This window comes from Talpa occidentalis, unplaced genomic scaffold, assembly GCF_014898055.3.
Source record: "Talpa occidentalis isolate TD23 unplaced genomic scaffold, MPIMG_talOcc4v2.1, whole genome shotgun sequence".
NCBI classification, from domain to species: domain Eukaryota; kingdom Metazoa; phylum Chordata; class Mammalia; order Eulipotyphla; family Talpidae; genus Talpa; species Talpa occidentalis.
In genome coordinates, this window is record NW_026555331.1 from 139,158,619 (window position 1) to 139,185,042 (window position 26,424).

At 38.5% G+C, this 26,424-nt stretch overlaps 2 protein-coding genes across 5 annotated transcripts in view; one reads left to right on the forward strand and one right to left on the reverse strand.

The window, feature by feature from the left end:
• TMEM209 (transmembrane protein 209) overlaps window positions 1-15,175 on the reverse strand; it is a 29,098-nt gene extending 13,923 nt beyond the window's left edge. The window contains exons 1-8 of one of the 2 annotated variants that reach the window (XM_037513151.2): window positions 15,092-15,175; window positions 14,034-14,170; window positions 13,851-13,909; window positions 12,966-13,097; window positions 12,264-12,505; window positions 8,715-8,916; window positions 1,403-1,578; window positions 764-835 (exon numbers count right to left, since the gene is read on the reverse strand). In XM_037513151.2, the coding sequence (XP_037369048.1) occupies window positions 764-835; window positions 1,403-1,578; window positions 8,715-8,916; window positions 12,264-12,505; window positions 12,966-13,097; window positions 13,851-13,909; window positions 14,034-14,170; window positions 15,092-15,094 (1,023 nt within the window). In that variant the 5' untranslated portion in view covers window positions 15,095-15,175. The other variant, XM_037513152.2, reaches the window with a different exon arrangement.
• Window positions 15,176-15,247: 72 nt separating this feature from the next.
• Window positions 15,248-25,990, forward strand: SSMEM1 (serine rich single-pass membrane protein 1). 3 transcript variants are annotated; one of them, XM_054691908.1, is made up of 4 exons: window positions 15,248-15,364; window positions 16,613-16,658; window positions 22,818-22,872; window positions 25,155-25,990. In XM_054691908.1, the coding sequence occupies exons 3-4, from the start codon at window positions 22,818-22,820 to the stop codon at window positions 25,640-25,642; spliced, it is 543 nt and encodes a 180-aa protein (XP_054547883.1). In that variant the 5' UTR covers window positions 15,248-15,364; window positions 16,613-16,658; the 3' UTR covers window positions 25,643-25,990. The 3 variants fall into 3 exon arrangements, with proteins under 3 accessions (XP_054547883.1, XP_054547882.1, XP_037376540.1); XM_054691907.1 differs by lacking the exon at window positions 15,248-15,364 and adding an exon at window positions 16,092-16,145; XM_037520643.2 differs by lacking the exons at window positions 15,248-15,364; window positions 16,613-16,658 and adding an exon at window positions 17,515-17,792.
• The last annotated feature ends 434 nt before the right edge of the window (window positions 25,991-26,424 follow it).

A 26,424-nucleotide genomic window follows, 5' to 3' on the forward strand; every position in this document is an offset into this window, starting at 1 on the left:
TGATTTTAATGTATTTCTAGAAACTGCAGAACGGATGGCTAAGTGTGGAAGGATGCAAAGTGGCAGCCTGCATAGACCATGAACATAGCCTGACTGCAGTGGAGCAGGGCACCCGTCCGGCAGAGCCTGTGCCACGCAGGTACTGTGGAGAGTGGGAGAAAGAGCCAGGGCTGCCAGGGGAACTCACTCTACAGGGAACAGCCTGCCTTCTGCACCATCATATTTGTTTCCCTTACAATTCTGGACACATAAAAGACTGGACAGAAAGCTTTTGAAAACTAAAATTGAGACACTGGGAAATGGCCATCTTAATTTCCTTTATCAATTCAAGATACAATGATTTACTAAATATGGAAGGAAAAAAGTCCCACAAAAATGAATACCATAAGATAAATGTCATGTTTAAAACCCTGACTGCACAACTGAGACTACCAGAAGGTAGGGGATAGGTAGCAAAATATGGAGGGGACCCAATGGTAGAGGATTATGGGTGCCTAGGTGATGGGTATGGTGTGGCAACAAACATCTGAAGAGATGTGAACCTACATGTCTGAATCATATAGGGTGCTTTATACAAACACCACCTCAATTAAAAAATAATTATTGTTAAAAAAGTCATATTGGCCTTATAGATGTACCACCTAAAATTTAAGTTTATTAATTCTGATATTCCAATAATTGATAACTCTAACTGATATTCCAATAACATACCTTGTATATTAACAGGTACTAATATTGTCCAAAGAGTAATGTCAGAACTTACATTTCTGAACTTGGCTGTCCATGAATCCATATGATCAAGAAGCTGTCTATTCATAGTCACTCTTGCCCAAACCTATTTAAAATGTTTAAAATGAACAATTACTGATTTATTACAAATCAGTTATTATCTTCCCTAAACTATGTGAAAAACTTTGGGGGAAAAAAATCTTAAAATATTTATGAAATACACAATATTCTTATTACCAACTTGGCTGTTACTCATGTAGATAAATATTTAAATTCCTATGTTAATATGTTTAGGGAACACAGGTCTTACTTTTAAGAACAAAATTAAAATCTTGTATTCTGTATCAAACTGATGAAGTTACAGACTGTCAAGTGTTCTAATCCAAATGTACTTTAAAAGCAAGAGTTTTGGATATATCAAGTACAATTAGATATGTGAATCTTTATAATGAGTGCAGAAAAATGTTTTATGCAGGACATTAATGTCAACTATGTGCCATAAAGCATAAGACATACAATAATTCAGTTTTGGGCTTACAAGTAAGATAGGAGCCTTGCCTTTTCCTAGGCTATGCGTCTAGAAGTAGAAGTGGAGGTTACAGGACAAAAAGCTTCCAGACTTTCTAATAAGCTGTAAATCACAAATAGTAAGTCATTTTTATTTTCCACTTACCTCTTCTGCAGCTTGTTTGGAACTGAGATCGGCTTCATCTTTGTTAGCACTTGGGGCCTGAGATCTACAAGCGAGCTGATACTGAAACTTCTTTAAAGTCTGTGCATAATCCCCCATAGAACGACTGTAATTCCAGAAAGTAGGACTGGTAGAAGGTGAGGTAGAATCTGGGCTCCCTGTAATGGTCAATGTAAAGAGCTTCAGTCTGTTACAGAAATGCTTACACCTTGAGCTAGCACACGAATACTGGGTAGCCAGTTTCCTAAGCGGGGCAATCAAGTAAGACCAAACCTCAAGGGTCTTCTCTTCTCCCCAACACTGTCCCTTCCTTAGAGAACATAGACTGCTTGTGCTAGAACATTTTCTGTGCAGTTTAATAGTCACGACATGTAGTTGGCTGACAGTATCTGCTATCTGCTTATTGTTGTTGTAAAATTAAGCTTGTTTCATTCTGTATGACTTTCAAATGATTCAGTGAGAAACAAAAGACAAATTTCTTCAAGAAATAAACAGGCTAAGGGGGCCTCCCTGGTGGTGCAGGTGGTTGAGCGCCACACTGTGAAGCTGTCCGCAGCCTTTGCAGTGCAGATTTGATGCCAGCCGGCTGGGGAGAAGCCCACGTGGCGCAGCAGACCTCTCCTGTCGTGCCAGTGGCTCCCCTCAGTAGTGTATTTCATCAGTTTGCCTGTTTTGTTCCCCGCTCTGTCTTTGGTGGGTCCTCTCGCCCTCCCGCACATCTGAACTGTGCCCCAGTTCTTGTATAAATAAATAAATCTTAAAAAAAAAAAAAACAAAACAAATAAATAGGCTAAGGAAATTCCTGCATTTTTAGAAGCTTTTTCTGAATGGGATAACTACAGTCTCCTATTAATAAACTACTCTTTGGACTAGCAGTTAATCTCACTCTTCCCTGTACTAAATTATATTCTATATATAGCCTGGAGTAATTCTTGTGTTATAGCAAACGAGACTGATTGCACTTCTAAATTTGTAAATTTACTTGAGGAAATGCAAATAGTTATGGTCAGAGATCTAATCCCACAGAGACCTCTGCTACAGTACTCATCACACTTGGAGGTATGTTGTCTCTTTTCCCAAATAGAATTTAAGCTCTTCGAGGGCAGTCTCGCTCTCCCTAGCATCTGGCACACTACTTGAATAAGTAGCACGTGTTCAAAGACAATTATATGATCCTTATGAAAGTTATTATTTTTCCTGAATTTAACTATTACCTGAAACATTTACTGACACTTTGCACCCAAATATAAAAATCACAGAAAGCTAATTCTTTAAAAAAAAAAAAAAACTTATTAGAATTTCTAAAAGGAGTCCTATAAAGTAATAAAACTGGTTTTCTTCTGATGTTTACAGGAAAGGATGAGAAATCATGAGAACAATATATGGCAATATTTCAATTTATAGCCTCAAAACTTTGAAGATCAGTCAGTCTTGTACAGTAGCTTAGGTGACTAACAATATGTTCCATGTTGGAATAAATAATAACAGAGTAACAAAGTATCACAAAAAGTATATAGTTAAATTTCCAAGTAGGACTTCTGATTAAATTGACTTACAGTAATAAATTAATGTCATGAAAACAAATTTTAGAACAATACAAACATTGAATAAATAAGGAATAAAAAAGGAAGAGACATGTTTACGACAAAGCACAAAGCTATGCTATTCTGATTAATCATTTTGACTATTAACTTAAAAATTAAAACCAAGCTTTCTGAAAGAAAACTTAAACCTGAGAAAACTTTCAATGAAGACTAGTTTTAGATGACGGAACAAGTTTTACAAAGCTTAAAAGAATTAATATGATAGAATTAAGAGGTTTTACTATTTGTTATACATTAGCCAAAGTACAAGCAAAATATATACAGAATCACTGACAGAATAGGGCCTCCCTCTAGTCACAACCACAACAGAACAGCCCCAAATCTGTAGCTGGAGAACCCCATAGACTTGAGAATCAAAGCATACAAGAGATTTGGAATTCTGGCAACATAATGAGCCGCAGAACCTAAAACATCTCTCACTATAAATACCTAAAAGTGTTTACTAAGTAAGACACATTATTTAGATGAATGGAACTTGTAAAAACCAAGGAGAAATAATCAGTGGTTAAAATGAAGAAAGAATTGAAAATCAGAGTGGCTATGCATGAGCTGATGCTGTGGTGGCTCTGGAGAATTTTGTGGGAATTATCGGCTTGTATTTCAGAGTCCAGGTGGGAAAGGGAGATAAGAATGTGGGTCCAGAAGAGGTAAAGAATTGCACCGGACCTTCTTCTACCTCCATTCCCTGCATTAACATAATGCCAAGAATCTCAAAGGGCCACAGAAAAAGTATCTGTCCAATGGCACCAGAGATAACAAGGAAATTTATCTCAGGTTGTTTTGAGAGTATTTTTTTTAATCCCCGAAATTTAAAAGGTATAGATCCATCTTCATGTGGGTTTAGAGTACCCAGTTACACTACCTGTTGAGGTCTAGGAACCTCCAAGTCTAGAAATGTCTTAAGTTCAAGATCAATGATACTATTTAAGCACCTACCAGGCACATATATAAAAACGGAGAGAGAGCTTCCATCCAGCCTGCCCAGGACAGGACAAAAACACACATAAAACAGCACTGAAGATGAGCTTACCAAAACAAACATAAAAATACATAAATCACAAAGAAATAAGTGTATAAGATGCATAAGAGTCAACAAAACAAAAAATATTTATATTTAACTTTCAAAACTTCAATTGAACTACTGGACAGAGACTTTTACAAATTATGTTTTTAGTGACTGAAGAGTTTTAAGAAGTTGAAAACATAACAAGGTACTCTAAAATAAATCAGGAATAGATGAAAGGGTACCAAGTAAAACTTGAAAAAAATGAGAACAAAACCATGACAAAAAACTGGAATGAGTTAACTAAACAGCAATTTAGACACTGCTGAAGACAGAACTAACCATGAGTCCAAAGTGACTATAATGAAAGACTGTGGGATGACGGGCAAAACAGAGAGCTCCTCTTAATAGAAAAATGCCAAATTATTAAATGTAGAAGAAACAAGAATATTAGAAAGTCTTCATTTTGTAACCACTACTATAATAAGTCATTTGGCAAAGGATCATCAGTGAGTGCCGAACTGGGTGGAAGGCTGTTAGAGAACAGGACAGTCACATGCCTCAAAGAATCACATGATAGATTATTTTTTTTTTAAAAATCAAGGAATTTTATTTTATTTATTTTTTTAAAAAGATTTATTTATTTTTTTTTTTTAAAAAAAAGATTTATTTATTTAGTTATGCAAGCACTGGGTACAGTCAGAAGCGCGGGAGGGTGAGCAAATTCACCAGAGCCAGAGCGGGCAGCAGAGCAGGCAGAAGGACCGAAGTACACTGCTGAGGGGAGCAGCGGGCGGCAGGAGAGGTCTGCACGCCATGTGGGGCCCTCCTCCGGTGGCCGGGGAGCAGCTGGGGATCGAACTGGTGCTGCAGAGGCTGTGGGCAGCTTCGCAACCCAGCGCTCAACCGCTGAACCACCAGGGAGGCCCCACATGATAGATTATTAATATAAGAAAAGTTATGATGAGGAAATCAGGTGACCATCACAGTGGCCAAGTGATTCAATTTAATGTTACAAAATAAAGGGACAAACTGATATCATGTATCTCCTGATGTGACACATTGAAAGGAACACACACCACCTAAGCTGCATTCTTGCAAAAAAAAAAAAAAAAATTTCGAAACACCTAGCCTGACTTCTTCAAAGTGTAAATGTTATAAGGGACAAAAGACAAACAAGGGCCTCCCCGGTGGCGCAGTGGTTGAACTCTGGGCTGCGAAGCTGCCCACAGCCTCTGCAGCGCCAGTTCGATCCCTGGCCGCTGGCGAGGGTCCCGCATGGCACCACAGACCTCTCCTATCTCGCCCACTGCTCCCCTCAGCAGTGTATTTCATCATTCTACCTGTTATGTTCCCTGCTCTGGCTCTGGTGAATCCTCTCACCCTCCTGCACTTCTGACTGTACCCAGTGCTTGATAAATAAATAAATCTTTTTTTTTTTTTTTTAAAAAAAAAAGGCAAACAAGAACACACAAATGCCCTAGATTAAAGAAGAAAAAAGAAGTGTGACAACTAAAGGCAATCTGTGATCCCTGACTGAATCCTCCATCAGTAAAATTTAAAAAAGCTACACAGGTGGTTACTTGGGCAACTGCGAGAAATGTGGATATGAGGAACAGTGTTATCTTAAGTATGATAATATAGCATCAAAAAGGAAAACTGGACTTGTTCTTAGGAGATGCATATGCATGTGAAATATTTAGGGATGAAGTGGCTGTTCAGTTAAAAAAAGGGTGTGAACAAGGAAGAGTAGATATGAACGTCTGGTTTCTTGTTATTGGAGAAAGGATTTACAAATATGGAGAGAGAAGAGGCTAGAATAAATCCTAGATAGTTTGACTGGAATTGAAGGTATCACTATAAACTAATGGCTTTTAATACATATGGATGGATGGATGAAGAAAGACATATGAATATGTGTGTATATTTATGTTTTTGTTTCTTGTATGAATGTATATATATTTCCTAGCTGTCTGCTAAGAGAATCTAGAATAATTATGCCCCATCAACAATGGCATATCCAGTACCCAGACATTCATTTCTAAATATTCACCACTTAAAGGAATCACACCTCCTTGGAGAAACGGGCTGACTCTAGAGTGAGTTAGCCAAAGAAAGTACAAGGTAAGCCTGGAATGGATATCTTCTGATTCTACAAAGTTAAAAAAAAAAAGTCCTCAAAGAGTGATGGCTTCATGTCAAAAGTACACAAACTCTAGTTTAAAGAGGATCCACTAGCCAAATCTGATATAATCTAAATATTACATTAAAATGACCTAATAGAGGAGGAAAAATTCTAACCGTAGAATGCCAAGACATAAATGTAAAAGATGGTTGCTTAAAAATGTGAATGTATTTAATACCGCTGAATTATATTCTAAAAAAATGGCTCATTTTATCAGAATAAAAATGTTTATAAAATATAAAAAGGATCAGGGCCTTCATGGTGGCACAAGGGGTTAAGCGCCGCACTATGAAGCAATCCACAGCCTCTGCAGCACAAGTTCAATCCCCAGCCGGCCGGGAGCAACCGACATGGCGCAGCAGACCTCTCCTGACTTGCCCGCTGCTCCCCTCAGCATTGTATTTCAGTCAGTCTGCCTGGTCTGTTCCCCACTGTTTCTGGTGAATCCTCTCACACCCCCCGCATCTATGGCCTGTACCCCAGCTCTTACATGCATAAATAAATAAATCTTTAAAAAAACACATAAAAAGGATCAGTATAGATAATGACCAACATAGTAAGTAATTTTGAAAACAATCTCAAAGATGTTAATACTTATAAGTAAAAATTTGATGAGGAACAGACTCATCAAGACTTTAAGACTATTTGTATAGTCTTAAAGCAACTCCTCAAAAACATTTATTATCTGCATATTAATTTGTACAAAACACTTAGTTACCCAAAACCTAAAGGTATAGAAGAGTTACAAATATAGGGATAGATACAGATATGCGAGGAAAACATTAACCAAAAGAAAATTAGTATAGCTGTGTTAACTTTAGACACAACAGACTTGAAAGCAAAAAGCCTGATAAAAATCTCTGTGTGTGTGTGTGTGTGTGTGGTCAGAAAAGTCATGGAGTATTTCTTCTATGCAAAAATGCATCAGACTTTTCCAACGACCCAATATTGAGCTAATTTTTAACTTAGAGGAGACATTTAAGGGAGACAGCCAATGTGAGCTTTTAGTACCCTTTCTTTCTTAATAACTAATAGATTAAGCAGACAAAAATAAAAAGACAAAGAATTTAAGAACACCATCATGAAAATTGATTCAATGAACACCAGTATTTAGAGACTATGCATTTTTTCACAATATCAAGAAGCATCTGCAAAAAGCAATCATAGAGCAGGTCTAAATGCAATTTTCAAAAAATTAATACGGTACAGATCAGAATCTCTAGTCACAGTAAGTTAATCATTTAGAGGAAAGAAATAAACAAAGCTTTCATTTCATGTTTGAAAGTTAAAAGCAACACTAACAACTATAGGTTAAAGAAGAAATAAAATTGAAAGTGAGAAAATATCTGGATATGGAAAAGATGTGTAGAGAATACAGATGCTGTACTTTATAATTTATACTTTATAATTTCCAATATACCTGAACTATCTCAAATTTTTAAAAACAAGAAAAAGCATGTATCAACAAATAACAAGATAATATTGATTTGTTTCTTTGACATTTGTAGCACTTTCAGGCAAAATTAAATTAAAAATCAATGAAGAGATTTCAAGTGACACAAAGAGTCATGGTCCAATAACCTGCTTCCTCATCGTGACCACGCTTTAGCACCTAATGTGCTTTCTGTCAAAGTTCCTGAGGGGGAAAAATCATTACTCGGTTCAATAATGTAATTTGGTTTCAAATAATTGACTTTGTAATAATCAAATCCACCCCAAATAGATTAAGACTTGCTAACATTGTTTCCCAAGGTAAACTAAAGATGAGTTCAAAAATGTTCTGAAAAACAGCAGCACTTCTAGAGTAAAAGTATGCTTTCCCCTGCCACATCAACCTCCCAAGCACTACCTGACAGGGGACCAAACAGCACTTCAAATTTTGGTATGAACCACTTCAAGAACATTTTATGGCCTCAACTATTAAGTAGAAATTATTAATTTGACATATGTGAAAAAGCTTCCATCTTTTTCTTATAGATGAAAGGCTCAAGATTACTCAGTTCACCTACATTTTACTTCTTAAATCTGGTAACCTTAATTCTTTTTTAAAAGATTTATTTTTATTTATTTATGCATAGAAGAACTGGGGTATAGGCCCGAGGTGTGTGGGGTGAGAGGATTCACCAAAGACAGAGTGGCGAGCAGAACAGGCAGACCTACTGAAACACACTGTTTAAGAGGAGCAGTGGGCAAGACAGAATTCTGCTGCGCCACGTGTGGGTTAGCTCCCTGGCTAGAGATCAATCTCAGGCCTTAGAGGTGATAGAATGATAGAGCTGAGACTTAACTCCATGCCACCAGGGAGGCCCCAAACTTAATTCTAATGGCATAAAATACATAACATATAAAACAAAATGCATTTCTCTTAAGGTACCCAAGGAAAGACACTTAAAACTGAATTGTGGGTAACAAAGTAATGGAAATAATGGGCTAAGGTTCATAGGGTTCATATACAGTGACATAATTGTGTACATTAGATCTAAAAAAAAAATACATATGTACCCAGCTTAACTCTATGCTGTTTCTCCTCTTCACTTCTAAGAAAAGTATCCAAAGTTCGTAGGTCTGTCATGTAGTCTTCTTTGTCCGTGGGGGAGTTATAGACAGTAGGTGAAGAACGGTAGCGAGATCTCAAGCCACTGCTCTCCACTGGTCCAACAGTGGCAGGGTATGGAGAAGAAGGAGAGGGGCTATAGCTTGCCAACTAAACAAAATAAAAGAATTTTATTTTATTTTTCTTTCAGTAAAATGTATTTTTGCTTTGATTTTTGACGTTTAAAAAGTAACACACAAAGCAGAACGACCAAACTCCAGAACATTGCCAATACCCAAAGATGGCCATGATGGAGCAACAGGAACACACATTCACTGCTGGTAGGATAGCAAAATGGGACAGCCACCTTTCTACAAAACTAACACATTCTCACCTTGCAACCTAGCGACTGTGCACAGAGCAACCTATATTGGGGTGTATGAGTAGCTTTGTTCATAATTGCCCATATTTGTAAACCACCAAGATGTCCTTCACCAGATGAATGCATTAATAAGCCGTGGTACCTCTGGATAATGAAACCTTTTTTTTTTAAAGATTTATTTATGCATGCAAGAACTGGGGTGCAGGCCTGAGGTGTGAGGGGGCTGAGAGGATTCATCAGAGACAGAGTGGGGAACAGAACAATTAGATTGACCAAAGTATACTGCTGAGGGGAGCAGCGGGTGAGTCAGGAGAGGTCTGCTGCACCATGTGCGTTGCTCCCTGGCTAGCTGGGGATTGAACTCATGCTACAGAGGTTGCAGACAGCTTCATAGGTTGTGTCTTAACTCCTTGCGCCACAAGGGAGGCCTTTTTTTTTTTTTAAGATTTATTTATACAAGAACTGGGGTACAGGCCAGAGGCGCGGGAGGGTAAGAGAATTCACCAGAGACAGAGCGGGGAACAGAACAGGCAGACTACTGAAAACACTGCTGAGGGGAGCAGCGGGCAAGACAGGAGAGGTCTGCCTTGCCATGTGGGTATCTCCCTGGCCGGCTGGGAATTGAACCCGTGCTGCAGAGGCTGTGGACAGCTTCATAGTGCTGTGCTCAACCTGCTGCACCATCAGGGAGGCCCTATTTTTCTATATTTTAAAAACCAGTCTGATGCCATGTGGGTAGCTCCCTGACTGGCTGGGGATTGAACTCGTGTTGCAGAGGCTGCGGATAGCTTAACAGTGCTGTGCTTAACCCCTTGCACCACCAGGGAGGCCCGTGTTAAATACTTTAGAAATAGATTACTAGTGATGGGCATTACTTTTATTAACTATTTACTCTAGCACATTGACACATTTTTTTCTACTGGGGTTTCACAATCAATTTCTATTAGTTTGTAACAAATTAAGGATTAACAAAACTTTTAATGCTGTTTGAAAATAAAAGTTAATCCCCTTTCAAATGCCCTAGTTTAGTTTTGCTCAGAGGCATAATATTTTAATCAGTAAGCTTTAATAGCAAGAGCAAAGTAGCCCAACTCTTACTCAAAATTTTCTTGGTTCATTTATTTTTCTATAATTTATTTATAAAAATTTATTTTTTATTTATACAATAGCTGGGGTACCGGCCAGAGGCACGGAAGGGTGAGAGGATTCACCAGAGACAGAGTGGGGAGCAGAACAGGCAGATGGACTGAAAGCACTGCTGAGGGGAGAAACAGGTGCGACAGGAGAGGTCTGCGGCACCATGTGGGAATCTCCCTGGCCAGCTGGGAATCGAACCCACACAGCAGAGGCTGTGGACAGCTTCACAGCGCTGTGCTCAACCCTCTGTGCCACCGGGGAGGCCCTATTTTTCTACAATTTAAAAACCAGTACATAAACTCTAGAAACACATCAAAAAGTTGGTGGATTAGAACCGACTGGATTGTATTAACATTATATATTATTGTGAGAAGAAAATCTTTATAATATCTTATTATCCAAGAAAATGTGCTAAGGAGAAGAAAGATCTTTATACATGCATCTTATTTATCCAAGAGAAATGTGCTTAGGACGGTGTCTTCAAACCTTTATTTTTAGTTTTAGTTTTTTAAATTCTGGTCAGAAATAAATTGTCTAATTTTTTTAATGATTATTTTTAAAAAGAAAGGTGCAATATTCAATAGTTATTGATATAGTTTTATTAAATGTTACTACTCAAATCTTTCATATCCTTAATGCTGCCTACTTTAGTAGACATAAATTGATAGTTAGTCTTCTACTAAAACTGAATTTATTTTTTTTCATAGCTTGAAGTTTATGCTATATTACATAATGTATAAGGATCATGACAGTAACATTTATTATTATTTCTTTCTTTCATCAATGTAAAACGACCTTTTGGCTGATAAATTGCTTTCTCCCTTTAAAATTGTATTTTGGTGATACTACTGCTAACTCTTACTTTTGTGTTTTCCTGATATATATTTGTCTTCTGTACTTTCTTTTGATGTTTTCTTAATACATCATTTAAGACTTTAGAACAAGAAAGATTAATAAGGTGAAAGATCTCAATTCATCATTTCTTTCCATTTAATTTGTAAATTCAACAATGAACAAGGCAGAAAAAATCACTGGAAAAGAATGGGTAGAAAAAGAGTTAAAATAAGGAAAGATTATTTATTTAAAAATAAATGCTTTCCTGGTATTTTGGTAGTAGGTGTGACTCCTTTTTGTAATAAGCTCTCATTTAGCCATTTCTGAAACAAAACAAGCAGCAGTGTTTGACATTATTTGTTAATTCACTTAATACTCACTACAGTGACATTGCTAAATGTAGCACTAAAATACATATCAGGGAAATAGAAGACATCCCAGAAAAGGACCCTATAAGAATATATATATAATGCAAAGGAAGAATCACAAAATGATGAAGGTAATATTTACTTAATATATTGGTATTTGGAAAACTAATTTATTTTGGCAAAAACCCCAAACAAGAAAACCTTCATCTCATACATCATAGAGAGGGCGGAAAAATCAATCCTCAAAGTTTAAAAATTTTTAAAGTTAAAACAGAAGCACGAGCAAAAGATAGATTTGACTACTAAAAATTTAAAACTTCTATTTTTATGTTTTTTAAAAATCCCATGGAAAGTGCTCACACTTAAGAGTTAAATTCTATAAGCCTAATTTTTGGCTAAGATACTACTCCAACATGATGAAAATCATACAAATTCTATAAGGATTTACAAAAGTTTCATATAAAACAGCAAAGAATGCAAGAACATGAATAAAGGAAACTAAAAAAAGTATAGTTTCAACTTCAAAAGATCTTGCAGAAAGATCCTAGATGGTGAACTGAGGTTCATTATCTTTGTAAAATATAAATTTTTTCTTTCATTTTAAGATGTGGTATAAAAAACTTCTGACTAGTGTCAAGAAATCTGGGTTGTATTTATGGCTCTTAAGTGGATGATATTGGCAAGTCAATTGCCCACTGCCGCTCAGTTTCTTCATTGATGAAATGAAGAGTCTGAACTTAGTAATGAGTTCCCAATTTCAAAATAATGTGGTTGACTGAGAAAAAAAAAGTCATTACCTTATTATATCCACTGACAGGAGAGTAGGTCATTCCAGGGCTATAAGAACCACTGCCACCTGATGACAGGCCTTGAAGCTGAGGGCTGTATCCAGTTATACAGCTGGTGGTGAACTTGGGGCTGGTACTAGGTGAGCGAGATGGGCTATAACTCAACACACTCTGTCCCTGAATTGAAGGTGAGGGGAGAGAAGAAGGGATTTGGGTTGCTGCCATATCATGTGGAGGAGTAGTCTGTACAACTAGAAGGAAAAAAAAAACAATAATAAAGTATGTGTGTACATACAGCAATAACATTTCTGTGAGAACAGAATTAAGGAACTTTTTCTTCAAGAAAAAGGAAAAGCAACTTGGCTGTTAAGTTACAAAGTATTATCACCAAATGACAAATTACATACTATTTCCTTAGCTTCAAAATAAGAAACCGGCCTTAATGCAGCAAGTTAGTAAATTTAATTTTAATTGCAATTAAATAATGGAACAAACTTTCCTCAGGTTGTTGAATGTTAGCTGCACTCAACTCATTCAAGTGGGAATGATAATCATTGGTCTTAAGACAATTTATTATAGACCTGTTTAATATAGTTGAACCAGATGGCCTTAGAAGTTCCTTCCCACTGAGTCTATGAAACAGAAAATTAAATTGAGAAAGATTTATTGCCAACCTTTCCCCCACCTTTGCAAGAGATATAAAACACTTACCAGCTGTTTTCAGACCTAAAAGTGTTTGCTGTTCAGGGCTAACAACCAGACTTGTTGGTGCCACAGTATATTTGAAATATCTCCAAAAATCAAATAAGGCATTTAGGCTGAAGAGAGATGCTAGGGCAAGCTCTGGAAGAGAACAAGAATTTACTAGGAAAATAAAGGGTAAAAGGGAGAAATAAAATCCTATTTTAGCAAATTAACAGAAAACTGAAAGTTATCTCTTAATTCCTCACAAGTACCATTTAATGTCCATTTTGTGTAATGAGTTTATCATTTATCCTTCAAGTTTACACAATAAATACTTCATGGTCACTGTACAATGAATCAAGAGCTGCAGAGAATTCAAGTTACTTTTGGAGAATATAATGCTAGTTACTGAAGCCATGACTCTCATTTGGGCCTGCTGATCCAAAGGTCTTGCTCTTTCACTTGCCCCACCACCTCCCTCTCATAGACTTCAGGGCTAGAAGGACTCTTTATACCCAAGATCTCGTGAAGCAGACAGAAAGGAATGAAGAATCCAAGGCAGGCATTAAGAGATTAGAAATCTGGTTGGTCTTGAGAGATACAAAGGTAGAGAAGTAGGAAGGACATTTGAGGGAGAATAACAAATACAAATCTCACCAGCCCAAACTTTTTCTTTACAGAACCAACAATTCCCTGTAGTCATATTGTTTATTAATTTGACTGTCTCCTCTATACTAGACTATTCCTTCCAGGATGACAGGTACCTTGTTTCCTTTCTGCCTAGTGCCACATTCTGGAACACAGCAAGGCTATCAAATATTTATTGAGTGAAGGAATGAATACTAAGTTCAATTAAATTTAAACAAAACCTTTCATTGGTAGTAAATCAAATTACAGTGAAAAATTACTTACCAATATACCAGAGGGGCCAGTATGTCACATTATAATATGAACTAATCAATTTTCCAGTCCTGAAAAAATTAGAAAGTCTTTTCAGTAACTTAAAAAAATCAAAACACACAAAACCCCATTGGCTCCATAACATTATCATGGAGGGAGGAGAGGTGTAGGGTTGGGGGTGGCTAATTAACTTACATTTCAGTATATATCATTCCAGCTACAGATACATTTAGGAGTCCCCAGGCTAAAACCACTTTCCTAGCTTCTGTTTCTTTTCTCATCTTGATAGTTCTGTCAATAAGGGAAGCACTGGGACTTGGCTCCCCTTGCATCTATTCAGAAACAAAAAACACAAGAATTAACCCAAAGTAAATAGTTTTCCATCTAAGAAATCAAAGTGGTGTCCTTTATAGAGGTAACTAAAAATTGCACATACTTCCCCTTATCTTTAAAGTATCTTGCCAAAATGTTTTACATTTTAACATATGAAAGGGAATCCCTAGGTTACAAGTTCATTGGTGCCATTTGCAATCAACAGAAAACTGGCAGGCCACTTGAGGGAACAAATTAATATTTCCACAAAATAAAAATGTCTTATTTTTGTAATTTAAGGGTTGGTGATTATGTCTGCAACTAGTCTGTAGTGTGATTTTGGATTATGTCACAGGGGCCCAGGGCCTAATCTAAGTTTTAGCAGTAAGTACTTCACAAAAACTATAAGCCACAAAACTCTCCTACATCTTCAGGCGGAGGCCATTGTTGGTCTGATCCTAAATAACAGCACTGCACGCTGCCAGCTATTTGGCGTCGCTGTTAAATTATTAGGATTTAAGTTTTAAAAAGGCGAGTACCCCCAAGTTTTAAAAGGATGAGAGGGTGAGTGGAGGGAAAGTGTGCATTCAGTTTTGGTCCACAATGATGTTTATATTTCCATTGTTCTGCTAGGTTTCATCGCTTACAGACAGGTTTAAGGGCAGCTACAAGGAGTGGTACCCCACTGAGTACGGAGCAGCACCCCGCCCGCCACCCAGTCCCCAAGTCACACCTCCCCGTGGGGGAACTTCCCTCCCTGGCTGTACCAGCACAAACTTGAGCAAGCCCTACAGCTTCATTCCTCCCTCCCACTACGGATGGTGGGACGCCTGGCCACATCCCACTCTGGGGGAACCCTAGGCAGATCGGCGGGCGCCGAAGCCCCACGTCCCGCGCGGACTTCTCGTCCAGGAAGCACAAACATGACCCCGAAAACGCACCATGTTCTTCGACCGGAAGCCGCTGGCTCGCGCCACTCCCTACTGCACATGCGCGAAGCCAAACGCCAAAGGGAAGGCGCCGGGCTTGCTGGGCGGGAGTTACCGGAAGAGCGAGACTCTCTCGTCTCGCGAGAAGATGAAATGGGCAGGGGAGGCGGGACCGAGGCTGGAGCGTTACCAGGGAAACAGCTCTCGGATTTGTGGCTCCCGCTCTTCTGTGAGGAGAAAGCTGGGCAGCAAAATTCAGATCTGGTTCTGAACCCGCAGTAAAAAGTAATCATTGTAACAAGCTGAATTTCTATTTAGTAATATAGTTTTAGCTTCCTCAGGGCATTTAAAGTAGATTTTATTAACCAGAGTGGCTAATTGTACGCTTCAGGGTGCGTGGTAAATGTGTCCACACACCCTCCGCAACGACAAAACACTTCTCACCTTCTGTGTTAAGAAAAAATAAAGTGTTCTGACCCGATGTAAAATTGTAAATATCCATGTAATGAGGGTGCAGTAATAAATACCAAAATGTGTTGTTGCTAGTGGTTTTGAGGTGAAAAAAGAAAAAGTCTTTCAGTGCATATTGGTTGTAAGAATTTCTGATCCTGAGGAAAAGGCTCATTATGGAGGTCAGTTTGGTTTTATTTAACAAATACAAACGGCTACAATGTGCCACTGAGCCCTTCGCGGGGCCGTAAAAGTAAGAGCTCCCAGGTTGTTGCCAGGAGGAGCTCAGCCCCAGGGAGGAGGGCAGGTGCACTAGGGGTGCAGGTGAGTTGAATGGCCGCAGATGAAGGGCGTTGGGCCCAAGTGCCCAGGAACTTTCTAGACTAGGCGAGGAGGGCTTGAAGCACACTGCCAGGGGCCAGGGTGTGCAGGCACCCTCCCTTGAGGAAGCAGGAAATTGTGTCCCTACCAAAAGCATTAGCCCGTGTCACAACAAGCTACTGGACTGTTACGTCGTCACATGCATCCCAATGACCCAAATTTTTCCTAAAATGTTCCTAAAGTGAAAGGGAGGAAAATGAAGTTTTCTCATGGTTTTGCATAATAATGAAAACCTGTAGGTATATTATGCTCTTAAGGATCTAATAGGCTTTTTTAAAGAGGGATTTTTACATTGCCTTAGCAACAATGGTGTTTTGTTCATGTTACATTTAGACATGAGCTAACTTAAAAATTGTTCAAAATGTAGTCAGTTTTAAGAGGTTATAAGTCAAAGTAAGAAAACACATCCTCTCCATTTCATATCTGATTCTTCCCTGGGAAGAAATTGTATAGGTTTGTTGTGATTCACAACAGACACATCTATATTTACTTTCTTAATGTAATCTCTATATAATCAATGTCATATAATCTTAATTAAATTTACACTTTTTGTGCATTTATTCAAAGCTTAAATACGAACATTACTACCAAATTTGATATTTACTATTATGTTTTAGTTTGCTAGGGTTGCTATAACAAAATGCCGCAGTCTGGGTGACTTAAGCAACAAAAAATGTGTGTGTGTGTTTTTTGTTTTTACAGTTTTGGAGGTTGGAAGTCCAAGATCAAGGTGCCAGCAGGACTGGAGGTAGGCAGGTGCACTAGGTGGGCAGGTGAGATGGGGCACATTTTTCTCCTGAGGGCTGTTTCATTGACTTGCAGTGTCCTCACTTGGCCGAACCCCTGATGTCTCTTCTTTCAAAGGACATTGGAATATGGCCCTATCCTTATGACTTCATTTATTTATTTATTTATTTATTTATTTTTTTATAGAGGAATGTTTTTATTTATTTATTTGTTTGTTTGTTTGATTATACAAGCACTGGGTACAGTCAGAAGCGCGGGAGGGTGAGAGAATTCACCAGAGCCAGAGCGGGGAGCAGAGCAGGCAGAAGGACCGAAGTACACTGCTGAGGGGAGCAGCGGGCGGCAGGAGAGGTCTGCGCGCCATGTGGGACCCTCCTTCGGTGGCCGGGGAGCAGCCGGGGATCGAACCGGTGCCGCAGAGGCTGCGGGCAGCTTCGCAACCCAGCGCTCAACCGCTGCGCCACCGGGGAGACCCCTTATGACTTCATTTAACCTTAACTACCTCTTGAAAGGCTTTCTGCCCAAATATACTCAAACTGGCAGTTCAACATGCAGATTCTGGGAAACACAATTCCATCTAAAACCCATCAGAACTATGTAGGCCAATTTACAGTATTATGATACAAATTGAAGAAACAAACCAACAAGCTGAATGACTACCTCAGAGACTTTCAATTTTAAAGCCACAACAAATACCATATATGCAAGTTTCAGAAAAAAATTAAGGCAGAATACACTTTATTGAGATATGTGGCAAATAGCAAACTTTTTCATAGAAGTAGTTTAGATATCTCATCCAAAGAAATCCAAGAGCTATTGTCAGTTGTGTCATAGTTGCTGAAGTGTATGTCACAATAGGTTGCCAAGGAAGTTGTCATACACATGGAGTGGAGTGCTTCCCACACATCTTCATCCCTTTGAGTATGTTTTATTTTCGAAGCCAGAAGTCATCATGGGGGACCTTTTTTCCTTATTTTGGCACGTGGATCCTCCCCCTATTCCTTTAAGTTTTTCCATGCCAAGTCAGGATTATGAATGCCGGAAAGATGACTCTTGTGGAACAATAGGGAGCTTCCTGCTATGGTATTTTGTCATCATATTGATCCTGATGGCCTTGTCTCGAGCTTCTGTCTGGGTAGGATATCCTTTTTCATTAAAAAAAAAGTATATATTAGGGAATTTTCCATACTATATGTTTACTTTGATGTAGCTGCTTTTTATTTTAAAGATTTATTTTTGTTTGTTTATGCATAGAGGAACTGGGGTGTAGGCTGGAGGTACAGGATGGTGAGAGGATTCACCAGAAACAGAGTGGGGAGCAGAACAGGTGGATCTACTGAAATACACTGCTGAGGGGAGCAGCCAGTCAGACGAGAGGTCTGTTGCACCAAGTGGCTTAGCTCCTTCACAGGGCATGGAACTTTTGTCACAGTGCCTGGTGATAGCTTGATAGGGCTGAGACTTTCACCCCTGTGCCGCCTGGGAGACCCAATGTAGCTACTTTTTAAAAGTTTGTTTTGTAATTTTAAAAACAATGCAGTCTCATTCTAGAGAACCCAAAAGTTAAGTAAAGAATGAAGAGGAAAGTTAAAACTACTATAACCCTATTTCCTAGGGGTAATACTATTAATGTTTTGGAGCATGTCCTTTTAGTATTTCCCTTTTTCTCTATCCAAATATATTGCTCTTCATCTTGCTTTCTATCTTTGATCTTACATGTTTGACCTTATATCATTTACAGTCTTACCCTTGCTTTTTAAAAATCTAAATATTTTGTAACACTTCCCCAAATTATATGCACACTACAGCATTCTTTTTTTTTTTTTTTAAAGATTTATTTATTTATTTATACAAGCACTGGGTGCAGTCAGAAGCGCGGGAGGGTGAGAGAATTCACCAGAGCCAGAACGGGGAGCAGAGCAGGCAGAGGGACCGAGGTACACTGCTGAGGGGAGCAGTGGGTGGCAGGAGAGGTCTGCGCACCCATGTGGGACCCTCCTCCGGTGGCTGGGGAGCAGCCGGGGAATCGAACCGGTGCTGCGGAGGCTGCGGGCAACTTCGCAACCCAGCGCTCAACCACTGCGCCACCAGGGAGGCCCCACACTACAGCATTCTTAATGACTGCATAATTTTCTGTCTTGTGAATATACTGTAATTAATGTGCAGTTTGAGATACTTACCTTGTTTGCAGTTTCTCTATATGCTATGTGATATTGGGTAAACTTCCTTACTGGTTAATGAGCTCCAAATTCCTTTTGTAATTTTAATAAGATAAATATAGGATCTGGGATTTTATAATAAAGCAGGGCATTCTGCACTGAGAATAAGATGCAGAACTAAACTAAACAGGACTAACCACCACTCTCAACCACCTCTTCATAGAAGAATATGCCATCCTCTTAGGAATAAGATAGCTTACTTTATCAGCATTAGAATGTTTCAACATATTATGAGTAACTGAGCTCTTGTAAATTGCTGACATGGAATCCTTATTAGCTGTTAGTACCAGGCTGATGATTAATCAAACCACCATCATTTGGTATTATAGTCAGAGCACTGGACTGGCAATGGGCAGCTAGGCTGGTGCACTTATCAGCTCAGGATGGAGAGAAGGTTTGTTATTGTCTTTGCCAGATGGATTCCATTATAATAATCAAAGACGCTTCCCCTCACCACATCCTCCCCCCAAAGAAGTTTCATTTAAAGTCCAAATGCTTCTTTAGGTAGATATTTTGCCAAAAGGAGATTTAGAATAGCGATAGCTTATACACATGTCTTACACTCCCTAGCTAAGTATATTGAATTTGTCTAACCTGGCAAGAAATGCTACTTTAGAAAATTAACGAAAAATTGAAATTGATTCCTGGCAATTTCATCATGAAGACCACTACCGAGGTCTATGCTATTCCTTTGCTCCTTGCTTGCATAAGCTCTTTGGAGTTACAGAGTCCTGAACCTCAAGGACCTTAAAAAAGCATAAGGTCCAGTCTCCCATTACAGGCAAGTGAGACTTAGTACCCACCCCCCTGCCTTTTTTTTTTTAATTGATAAGGCCCAAAGAAATTAAGTGATTTATCCAATGTCACACAAGTGGTTAGTGACAGAGCGAAATAGACCCAGGCTTCCTGCCATATTACTTGTTTGCTTCAAAGCATAGTTCCAAATGTTGAATCAAAACTCTTCAGTGCTGATTAAAACCTTAATTATCTTAGAGGTTTGTCTTTCACTTTGTATCCTTATGGCAGCTACAACTGGCTGGACTGCTGCTTCTGAAGGGTCCCAGATTGGAAATCTGAGAACCATATGAGAGCTAGTCAAGAAGGATGGAATTTCTCCTTTACTTTGAACTTCATTTTCTCTGCTTAACTCAGTCTTTATTTACAAACCTCGAAGTAATGGTAAAAGCGTGATGGAAATGTGGTGGTAATTATCCTCAAACATGAAGCACGCTAATTTCCTCTGGATTTGCCACTTTTAAAGATGCCTTTACCCTTTTGCTTTCAGATGATAAGTACTATATTTAGCTTATATGTTTGTTTAGTGTTTATTCAGACTGTCAGTGCTGGGATTTTTCCTGACCATACCAGTCCAAACTCCTCATTTGCATATGTGGAAACTGAGGTGTTATCACAGAGTTGCTTAATGGAAGAAGGCAGAACTGTCCCCCCATCCCCACACGATGCTATCCTGTCCTTCGGGGAAATACAACTGCTGTTTTAGCTCACTGAGTCACACACATACACAGTTCATAAAATGCTTTGGGTAACCACAGTTCATATGATTTCACTTAGCTTGATGTAAAAATCTTTCTTTTGATTTTGTGATTATATTCTGATTAGACATCAAATCAAATATGAAGACTTTCTGTGAGATTGATATAAACAAAGTGTTTTTTTTTTTTTTTTAAGATTTATTTTTTATTTATTTATACAAGCACTGGGTACAGTCAGAAGCGCGGGAGGGTGAGAGAATTCACCAGAGCCAGAGCGGAGAGCAGAGCAGGCAGAAGGACCGAAGTACACTGCTGAGGGGAGCAGCGGGCGGCAGGAGAGGTCTGCGCGCCATGCGGGACCCTCCTCTGGTGGCCGGGGAGCAGCCGGGGATCGAACCGGTGCCGCAGAGGCTGCGGGCAGCTTTGCAACCCAGCGCTCAACCGTTGCGCCACCGGGGAGGCCCAAACAAAGTGTTTTTAAACACGTTCCCACTTACACTGCAAAAGCAGGCGTTATAGAAAATAGGGAAATAGGAAAGTAGAAAAAATAAAGTTTGCTCTAGATTAAATAGGAACACCCACTGATGATTAACTATTAAGTTTATAAACTAATTTCTCTCTCTCTCTTTTTTTTAAAAGATTTATTTATTTATTTGTGCAAGCACTAGGTATAGTCGGAAGTGCGGGAGGGTGAGTGGATTCACCAGAACCAGAGCAGGGAACAGAACAGGCAGACTGATGAAATACACTGTTGAGAGGAGCAGCGGGTGCGGCAGGAGAGGTCTGTGCGCCATGTGGGACCCTCGCCTGCGGCCGGGGATCGAACTGAGGCTGCAGAGGCTGTGGGCAGCTTCGCAGCCCAGCAGTCAACTGCTGCGCTACCAGGGGAGGCCCTATAAACTAATCTCTTAATAATCATCTCGATGTGTATTAAATTGAAAATATTCCAGACCTGCCACAAAAGCATTTTTTTAAAAAGAGAATGGTAGCAGTAAGGAAAAGAAAGAGGTACCTTGTTAGAGATAATTACCTAGCATTGGCGAGATAGATATATAGAAAGGACTGGGCCAAGGAGTATAGATTGCAATTATGAATATCCAAGTATGGCACTTTCAACCCAAAGGAGTGTGACTTTCTATGTAAATCCATTTTCCCCAGTTGTAGACAGTTTAAAGAATTAGAAGGGGGCCTCCCCAGTGGCGCAGCGGTTGAGCGCTGGGTTGCGAAGCTGCCTGCAGACTCTGCGGCGCTGGTTCGATCCCTGACTGCTCCCCAGCCACCGGAGGAGGGGGTCCTGCATGGCGCGCAGACCTCTCCTGCCGCCCGCTGCTCCCCTCAGCAGTGTGCTTCTGTCCTTCTGCCTGCTCTGCTCCCGGCTCTGGTTCTGGTGAATTCTCTCACCCTCCAGAGCTTCTTACTGTACCCAGTGCTTGTATAAATAAATAAATAAATCTTAAAAAAAAAAAAATTCAAGTTAAAAAAAAAAGAATTAGAAGGAAAAACGTATATTGCCACTCAAAGTCAATCTTTGCTAATACTTGCATAGATTCTTTAAAATCTGTTCTTTCATATTTTTAGCTAATTTGTGATAATGCTGCCTATGCAAGTTTGCAGCTTGATTTTTAACAAAACTTTCTTTTCTCATGTTATGATCCTTTTACTATCCTGGGATGACTATTTTTCTGTGCACCAAACTTTCTCTCTTCGGAGGGTTACTTCCTGGTGATAGATTTCTAGAAGAATATTTATGTGTCAAAAAGTATTAGGAATATTTCTAACATTTTTGAAACATTCTGAAAGAGTTATTTTATATTTGTGTCTTTGGCAAAGACATTTTCAGCACCAAAGACTTACCTGGAAAATGGGACAAATATTTTTTGAGTGTTGGGGCAAGAATAACTGAAAATGGAACTATTCAAAGAAATCTATTTCTCCTGGTTCCCATTTTCACAGATAGTATATTATGGTTGCATTTTGGAGGGGCATGTCTAAAAGATTTAGGAGATATTTAGCCTAGGAATTCAGGTAAAGATTTTAAAGAATTATCAATCAGGTGACCAGATAAAAAATGCCCTTTAAAAAATAATTTTAAACTAATCCTAGTATGATAAAATCTGTTTGTAAATGTCATTTCTCTATAAATGTGAGTGCAAGAAAACTTTTTGACCTATAACTTTTGATTAGTATTATTTTCTCTGAAGTTTTTGTTCCATTTTACTTGCTTCAAATATTTTGGTAGAGTCTGCTACCAGAGCCTGGTCTTCTTTAACGGACATCAGAAGTGAGATGACTATAACAAAAACTCAATAAATATTTATTGAATTGCACTGAATGTTTAAAATAAGACATTATAAAAAGGGTCTAGGGTAATTATGTTTCTTAACAAGTAAATGTGAGTGAAAAGCAGCCAACTGACATCACTATCACTAATTTATATTTCTGAAACAGATGTCTGAGAAGAAAAAGGATGAAGACAGTGGGGCAAGCACTTCAGTAAGTAAAGGTGAGAGCCAGGACACATGGTATTGGACTATGATGATAGAACTATGTGTTGAGTGTGAAGTAAATAACAAAGGTGAACACTGCAGAGATTGGTTCCCCATGCCTGTGGTGGCCCAGTTGGTGGGGTCCTTCCTTTAGAGCAGAAAGATAGCTTGGCTGCTTTAGCAAAATTATTCTGAAAGAGTTATTTTATATTTGTGTCTTTGGCAAAGACATTTTCAGCACCAAAGAGTGGGACACTTACCTGGAAAATGGGACAAATATTTTGTGAGTGTTGGGGCAAGAATAACTGAAAATGGAACTATTCAAAGAAATCTATTTCTCCTGGTTCCCATTTTCACAGATAATATATTATGGTTGCATTTTGGAGGGGCATGTCTAAAAGATTTAGAAGATATTTAGCCTAGGAATTGAGGTAAAGGTTTTAAAGAATTATCAATCAGGTGATATTATCAATCAAGATGTTATAAATTACTGATAGGTAGAACTCAAGTTCTCTTTTTATTCTGTAGCATTCTCCCTTCACACAACTTGCCTTTCACATGCCTTTATTGTTAGTTTTATTAGAGACTTGTGAACTGTATGTTACATCTTTTTCAATAACCTATATAGCCAGTGGTATGCTGGTAAGTACTTAACAATGGATTCTCCAAAAATGTGTGTATACATATATTCTTAATTTTAAAAAATGTAAAGGGCATATATCACACAATTTTAATTTTTTATTATTTTTATTTATATATTTTACATCATTATTAATTTTTGAATAGTGTCTGATTTCTCCTCTCAGTTGCTGTCCCCATAAAATTCCCACCACCAAGACTCCTGTGAACCGTTACCATAGACTTGTGTCCTCTTCCCTCCTGTTTTGATTCCTCTCCCTCCCCCTCCCTTGCTGAATCTCTGATTTATAGTTTGCCTGCTGGTTTTGTCTTTTTTTTCCCCCTGATCCCTTGTATGGTTTCCCTATGTTCCTCCTATAAGTGAAACCATCTGATACTTTTCTTTTCCTTCTGACTTACTTCACTGAGCATAATCCCTACCGGCCCCATCCATGTTGCTGCAAATGGCGTAAGTTTATCTTTTTCAATTGCTGAGTAGTATTGCATTGTATCACACAATTAAAAAGGAAGAAAATATGTAACACTCTGTTTAGTTCCATATAGAAAACTGATTCTCACATAATACTTTCCATGATTTTTGCCAGACCTGTGCAGCCCTAAGCCAACCTATGACTGCAATTGATGAACAAGAGTAGATCATTCCCTTTAAGTTCAATGAAATTTACTTACCTTTCAGTTAAGGAGTAAGATAAAAGTGAAACAGGAAAATATATATTGGAATTTAATTTGGTTGTCAATGATGTGAGTGACTTCTTTTCTGACTTGTATGGGTATAGAATACACTGGAAGACTTTTCTCATTTCTAGATGTCTTTCACAATGTAGTGGCTACAGGTCTGACACTTTTCAATGTAATCTATGTTGGTAACATGTTCTCTATCTTTTTCTTAAGCTTAGCCAATCAACAAAACCATAAAGCAAGTCCAATTTTTAGCATTTGTGGATTTCCATCCCATAAAACTGATTTCAAGTTTCTAACATTTGTCACTGAACATAGAGTTGGAAAGAGATGCACTAAAGCACATCATTTTTAGTATTTCTAATATTCAGGTACAATAGACATAAATAGCTTCAAGAGAATACATTATAATAAAATGTAAAAATAATTAGGAAGTGATGGGTTTTGAGTACTTATTATGTTTCTTCATAATAAATTGTTTAATGGTAAGTTTGCATAATTTAATTTTTACTAATGGCTCATAAAATTACTGAAAGTTTAAACATCAGTTCTGTGAGCTACTGGTACAGGCCATCCCTGATACACCATTGTATAAAGAAAAGATCCTTTTTAGTTTCTGATACCCAAATCACATTCATGTACACACTTGAATCTTTAAGACTTCAAGGCAAAGGAAATAAAAGCTATTTCCCTGGAAAAATTTGGAGTCTTTTCCCTTGATCTAATATTGGGGTTCGGATCACAAAACTTTAAAAAAAATATACCAAATATCTCTCTGACCCTTCTTGTGTCTAGGAGATTTGGTATGGTATTGGAAACTGCAGTGAGCAGCCATTATCTGCAAATGAATGGAGAAAAGTGGTGACTTGGAGAAAAATAGTGATTAAGAATGAGCCCATACATCCATAGGCTTATTAGGTAATGTGACATTGTAGTAACCAATAATGTGCCTAACTTATTGATTTGTTTTGTTGGTTGTTAGCAAGTAAAGATTCTTCCCATAAACGATCAAACAAAGATGGTGCCTGGGACTCTTCACAAATGATGAAAAAATCAAAGCTGAGCCAACTTACCCCTGTGACTAACTCAGAAGTGGCTTTGGTCAATGCCTATCTCGAACAAAGACGAGTCAGCCGCCATTTTCAGTTCAGCCAGGTGAATCAGACCCATGACAGCGATACTACTGAGTGTGACAGTGACGAATCTAACTCTGGAGCCTCCTCGTGGAAGGAGAGTGAAAGTGAACACCACCTACCCCCAGTCCATGTTAAGAAGAGAAAAATAGTTCAGAGGCAAAAGAATCTGGGAACTCACCAAACCAGGGACAGGCCCTGTCTCCACTGCAAAGCCATGAGAACCAATGAATGGTTGATACGCCATTTCCTTCAAAACACTTCAGTAACAACTCCCATAAGAGGAGATATTCCAGAGGAAAATTGTTTACCTGACATTGACAAAAAATACCAGTAAATTTGGAATTTTATTTGCTACTTACCTTACTTGAAGCCAAATGAAGAGATGAATGAAACATGAAAAATCACCAGAGCTCTAGGTGAGGAGGCTTTTACAAAAAAAAAAGTCTTTCTACCAAAAACAAAAACATACTTTGAACCCAAGCGGTAAAATTTCAGATAATTATTTGTCCCAAAACAGGCCAGTGAATTTGTTTATGGCATCATTGGAACATCCAAGTTCTGTTCCTGCCATTGTTTTTTATTCAAAAGAGCCCAAGACAGATATTTTATGCTTTGAGTGTATGTATTTTGTTTTTGTCTGTATACAAATAAGGAAGCTCTTTGAAAATATACTTACGTTCAGAAACCATTTCAGTTTATTCATGTCTTTATTATCTGACTGACTAAATGAATTAGGTGAATGGAATTATGAAATAGAATTGACCATATTCTCCAAGGCCATATTTTCAGGTGACTCTCCCAAAGTGGTATTGTTATGCAAGTGTCAGCTTCGTGCTGGTGAGGAGGAGCAGAGAAGCTCAAAGCTGGAACAGGTCTGATTCCTAGGGTAGACCAAGGAGCAGGAGGCAGCATTACCAGAGGGGCAGCTGGGCTGTTGGCTGTCCGTGGTTATTGTCCACAGGGCACGGCAAGTATTAAAGAAAAAATCATTCTGACACTTAGTAAAATGCCAAGAAACACTTAATTCAACATTATTGTAACAGGGGTCAAATGTATTGCAAGAGGGGCAAGAAATGGAGATCATCTCCAAATATGGCAAGGAAATAGGGGATTTGA

Excerpts from the sequence above, each read along its gene's own strand:
- SSMEM1 (XM_037520643.2), top strand. The coding sequence starts at position 17,610 with ATGGGGGACCTTTTTTCCTTATTTTGGCACGTGGATCCTCCCCCTATT. Across the intron at positions 17,793-22,817 it reads TGTCTCGAGCTTCTGTCTGG|ATGTCTGAGAAGAAAAAGGA; the intron begins GTAGGATATCCT and ends TTTCTGAAACAG. Across the intron at positions 22,873-25,154 it reads AAGCACTTCAGTAAGTAAAG|CAAGTAAAGATTCTTCCCAT; the intron begins GTGAGAGCCAGG and ends GTTGGTTGTTAG.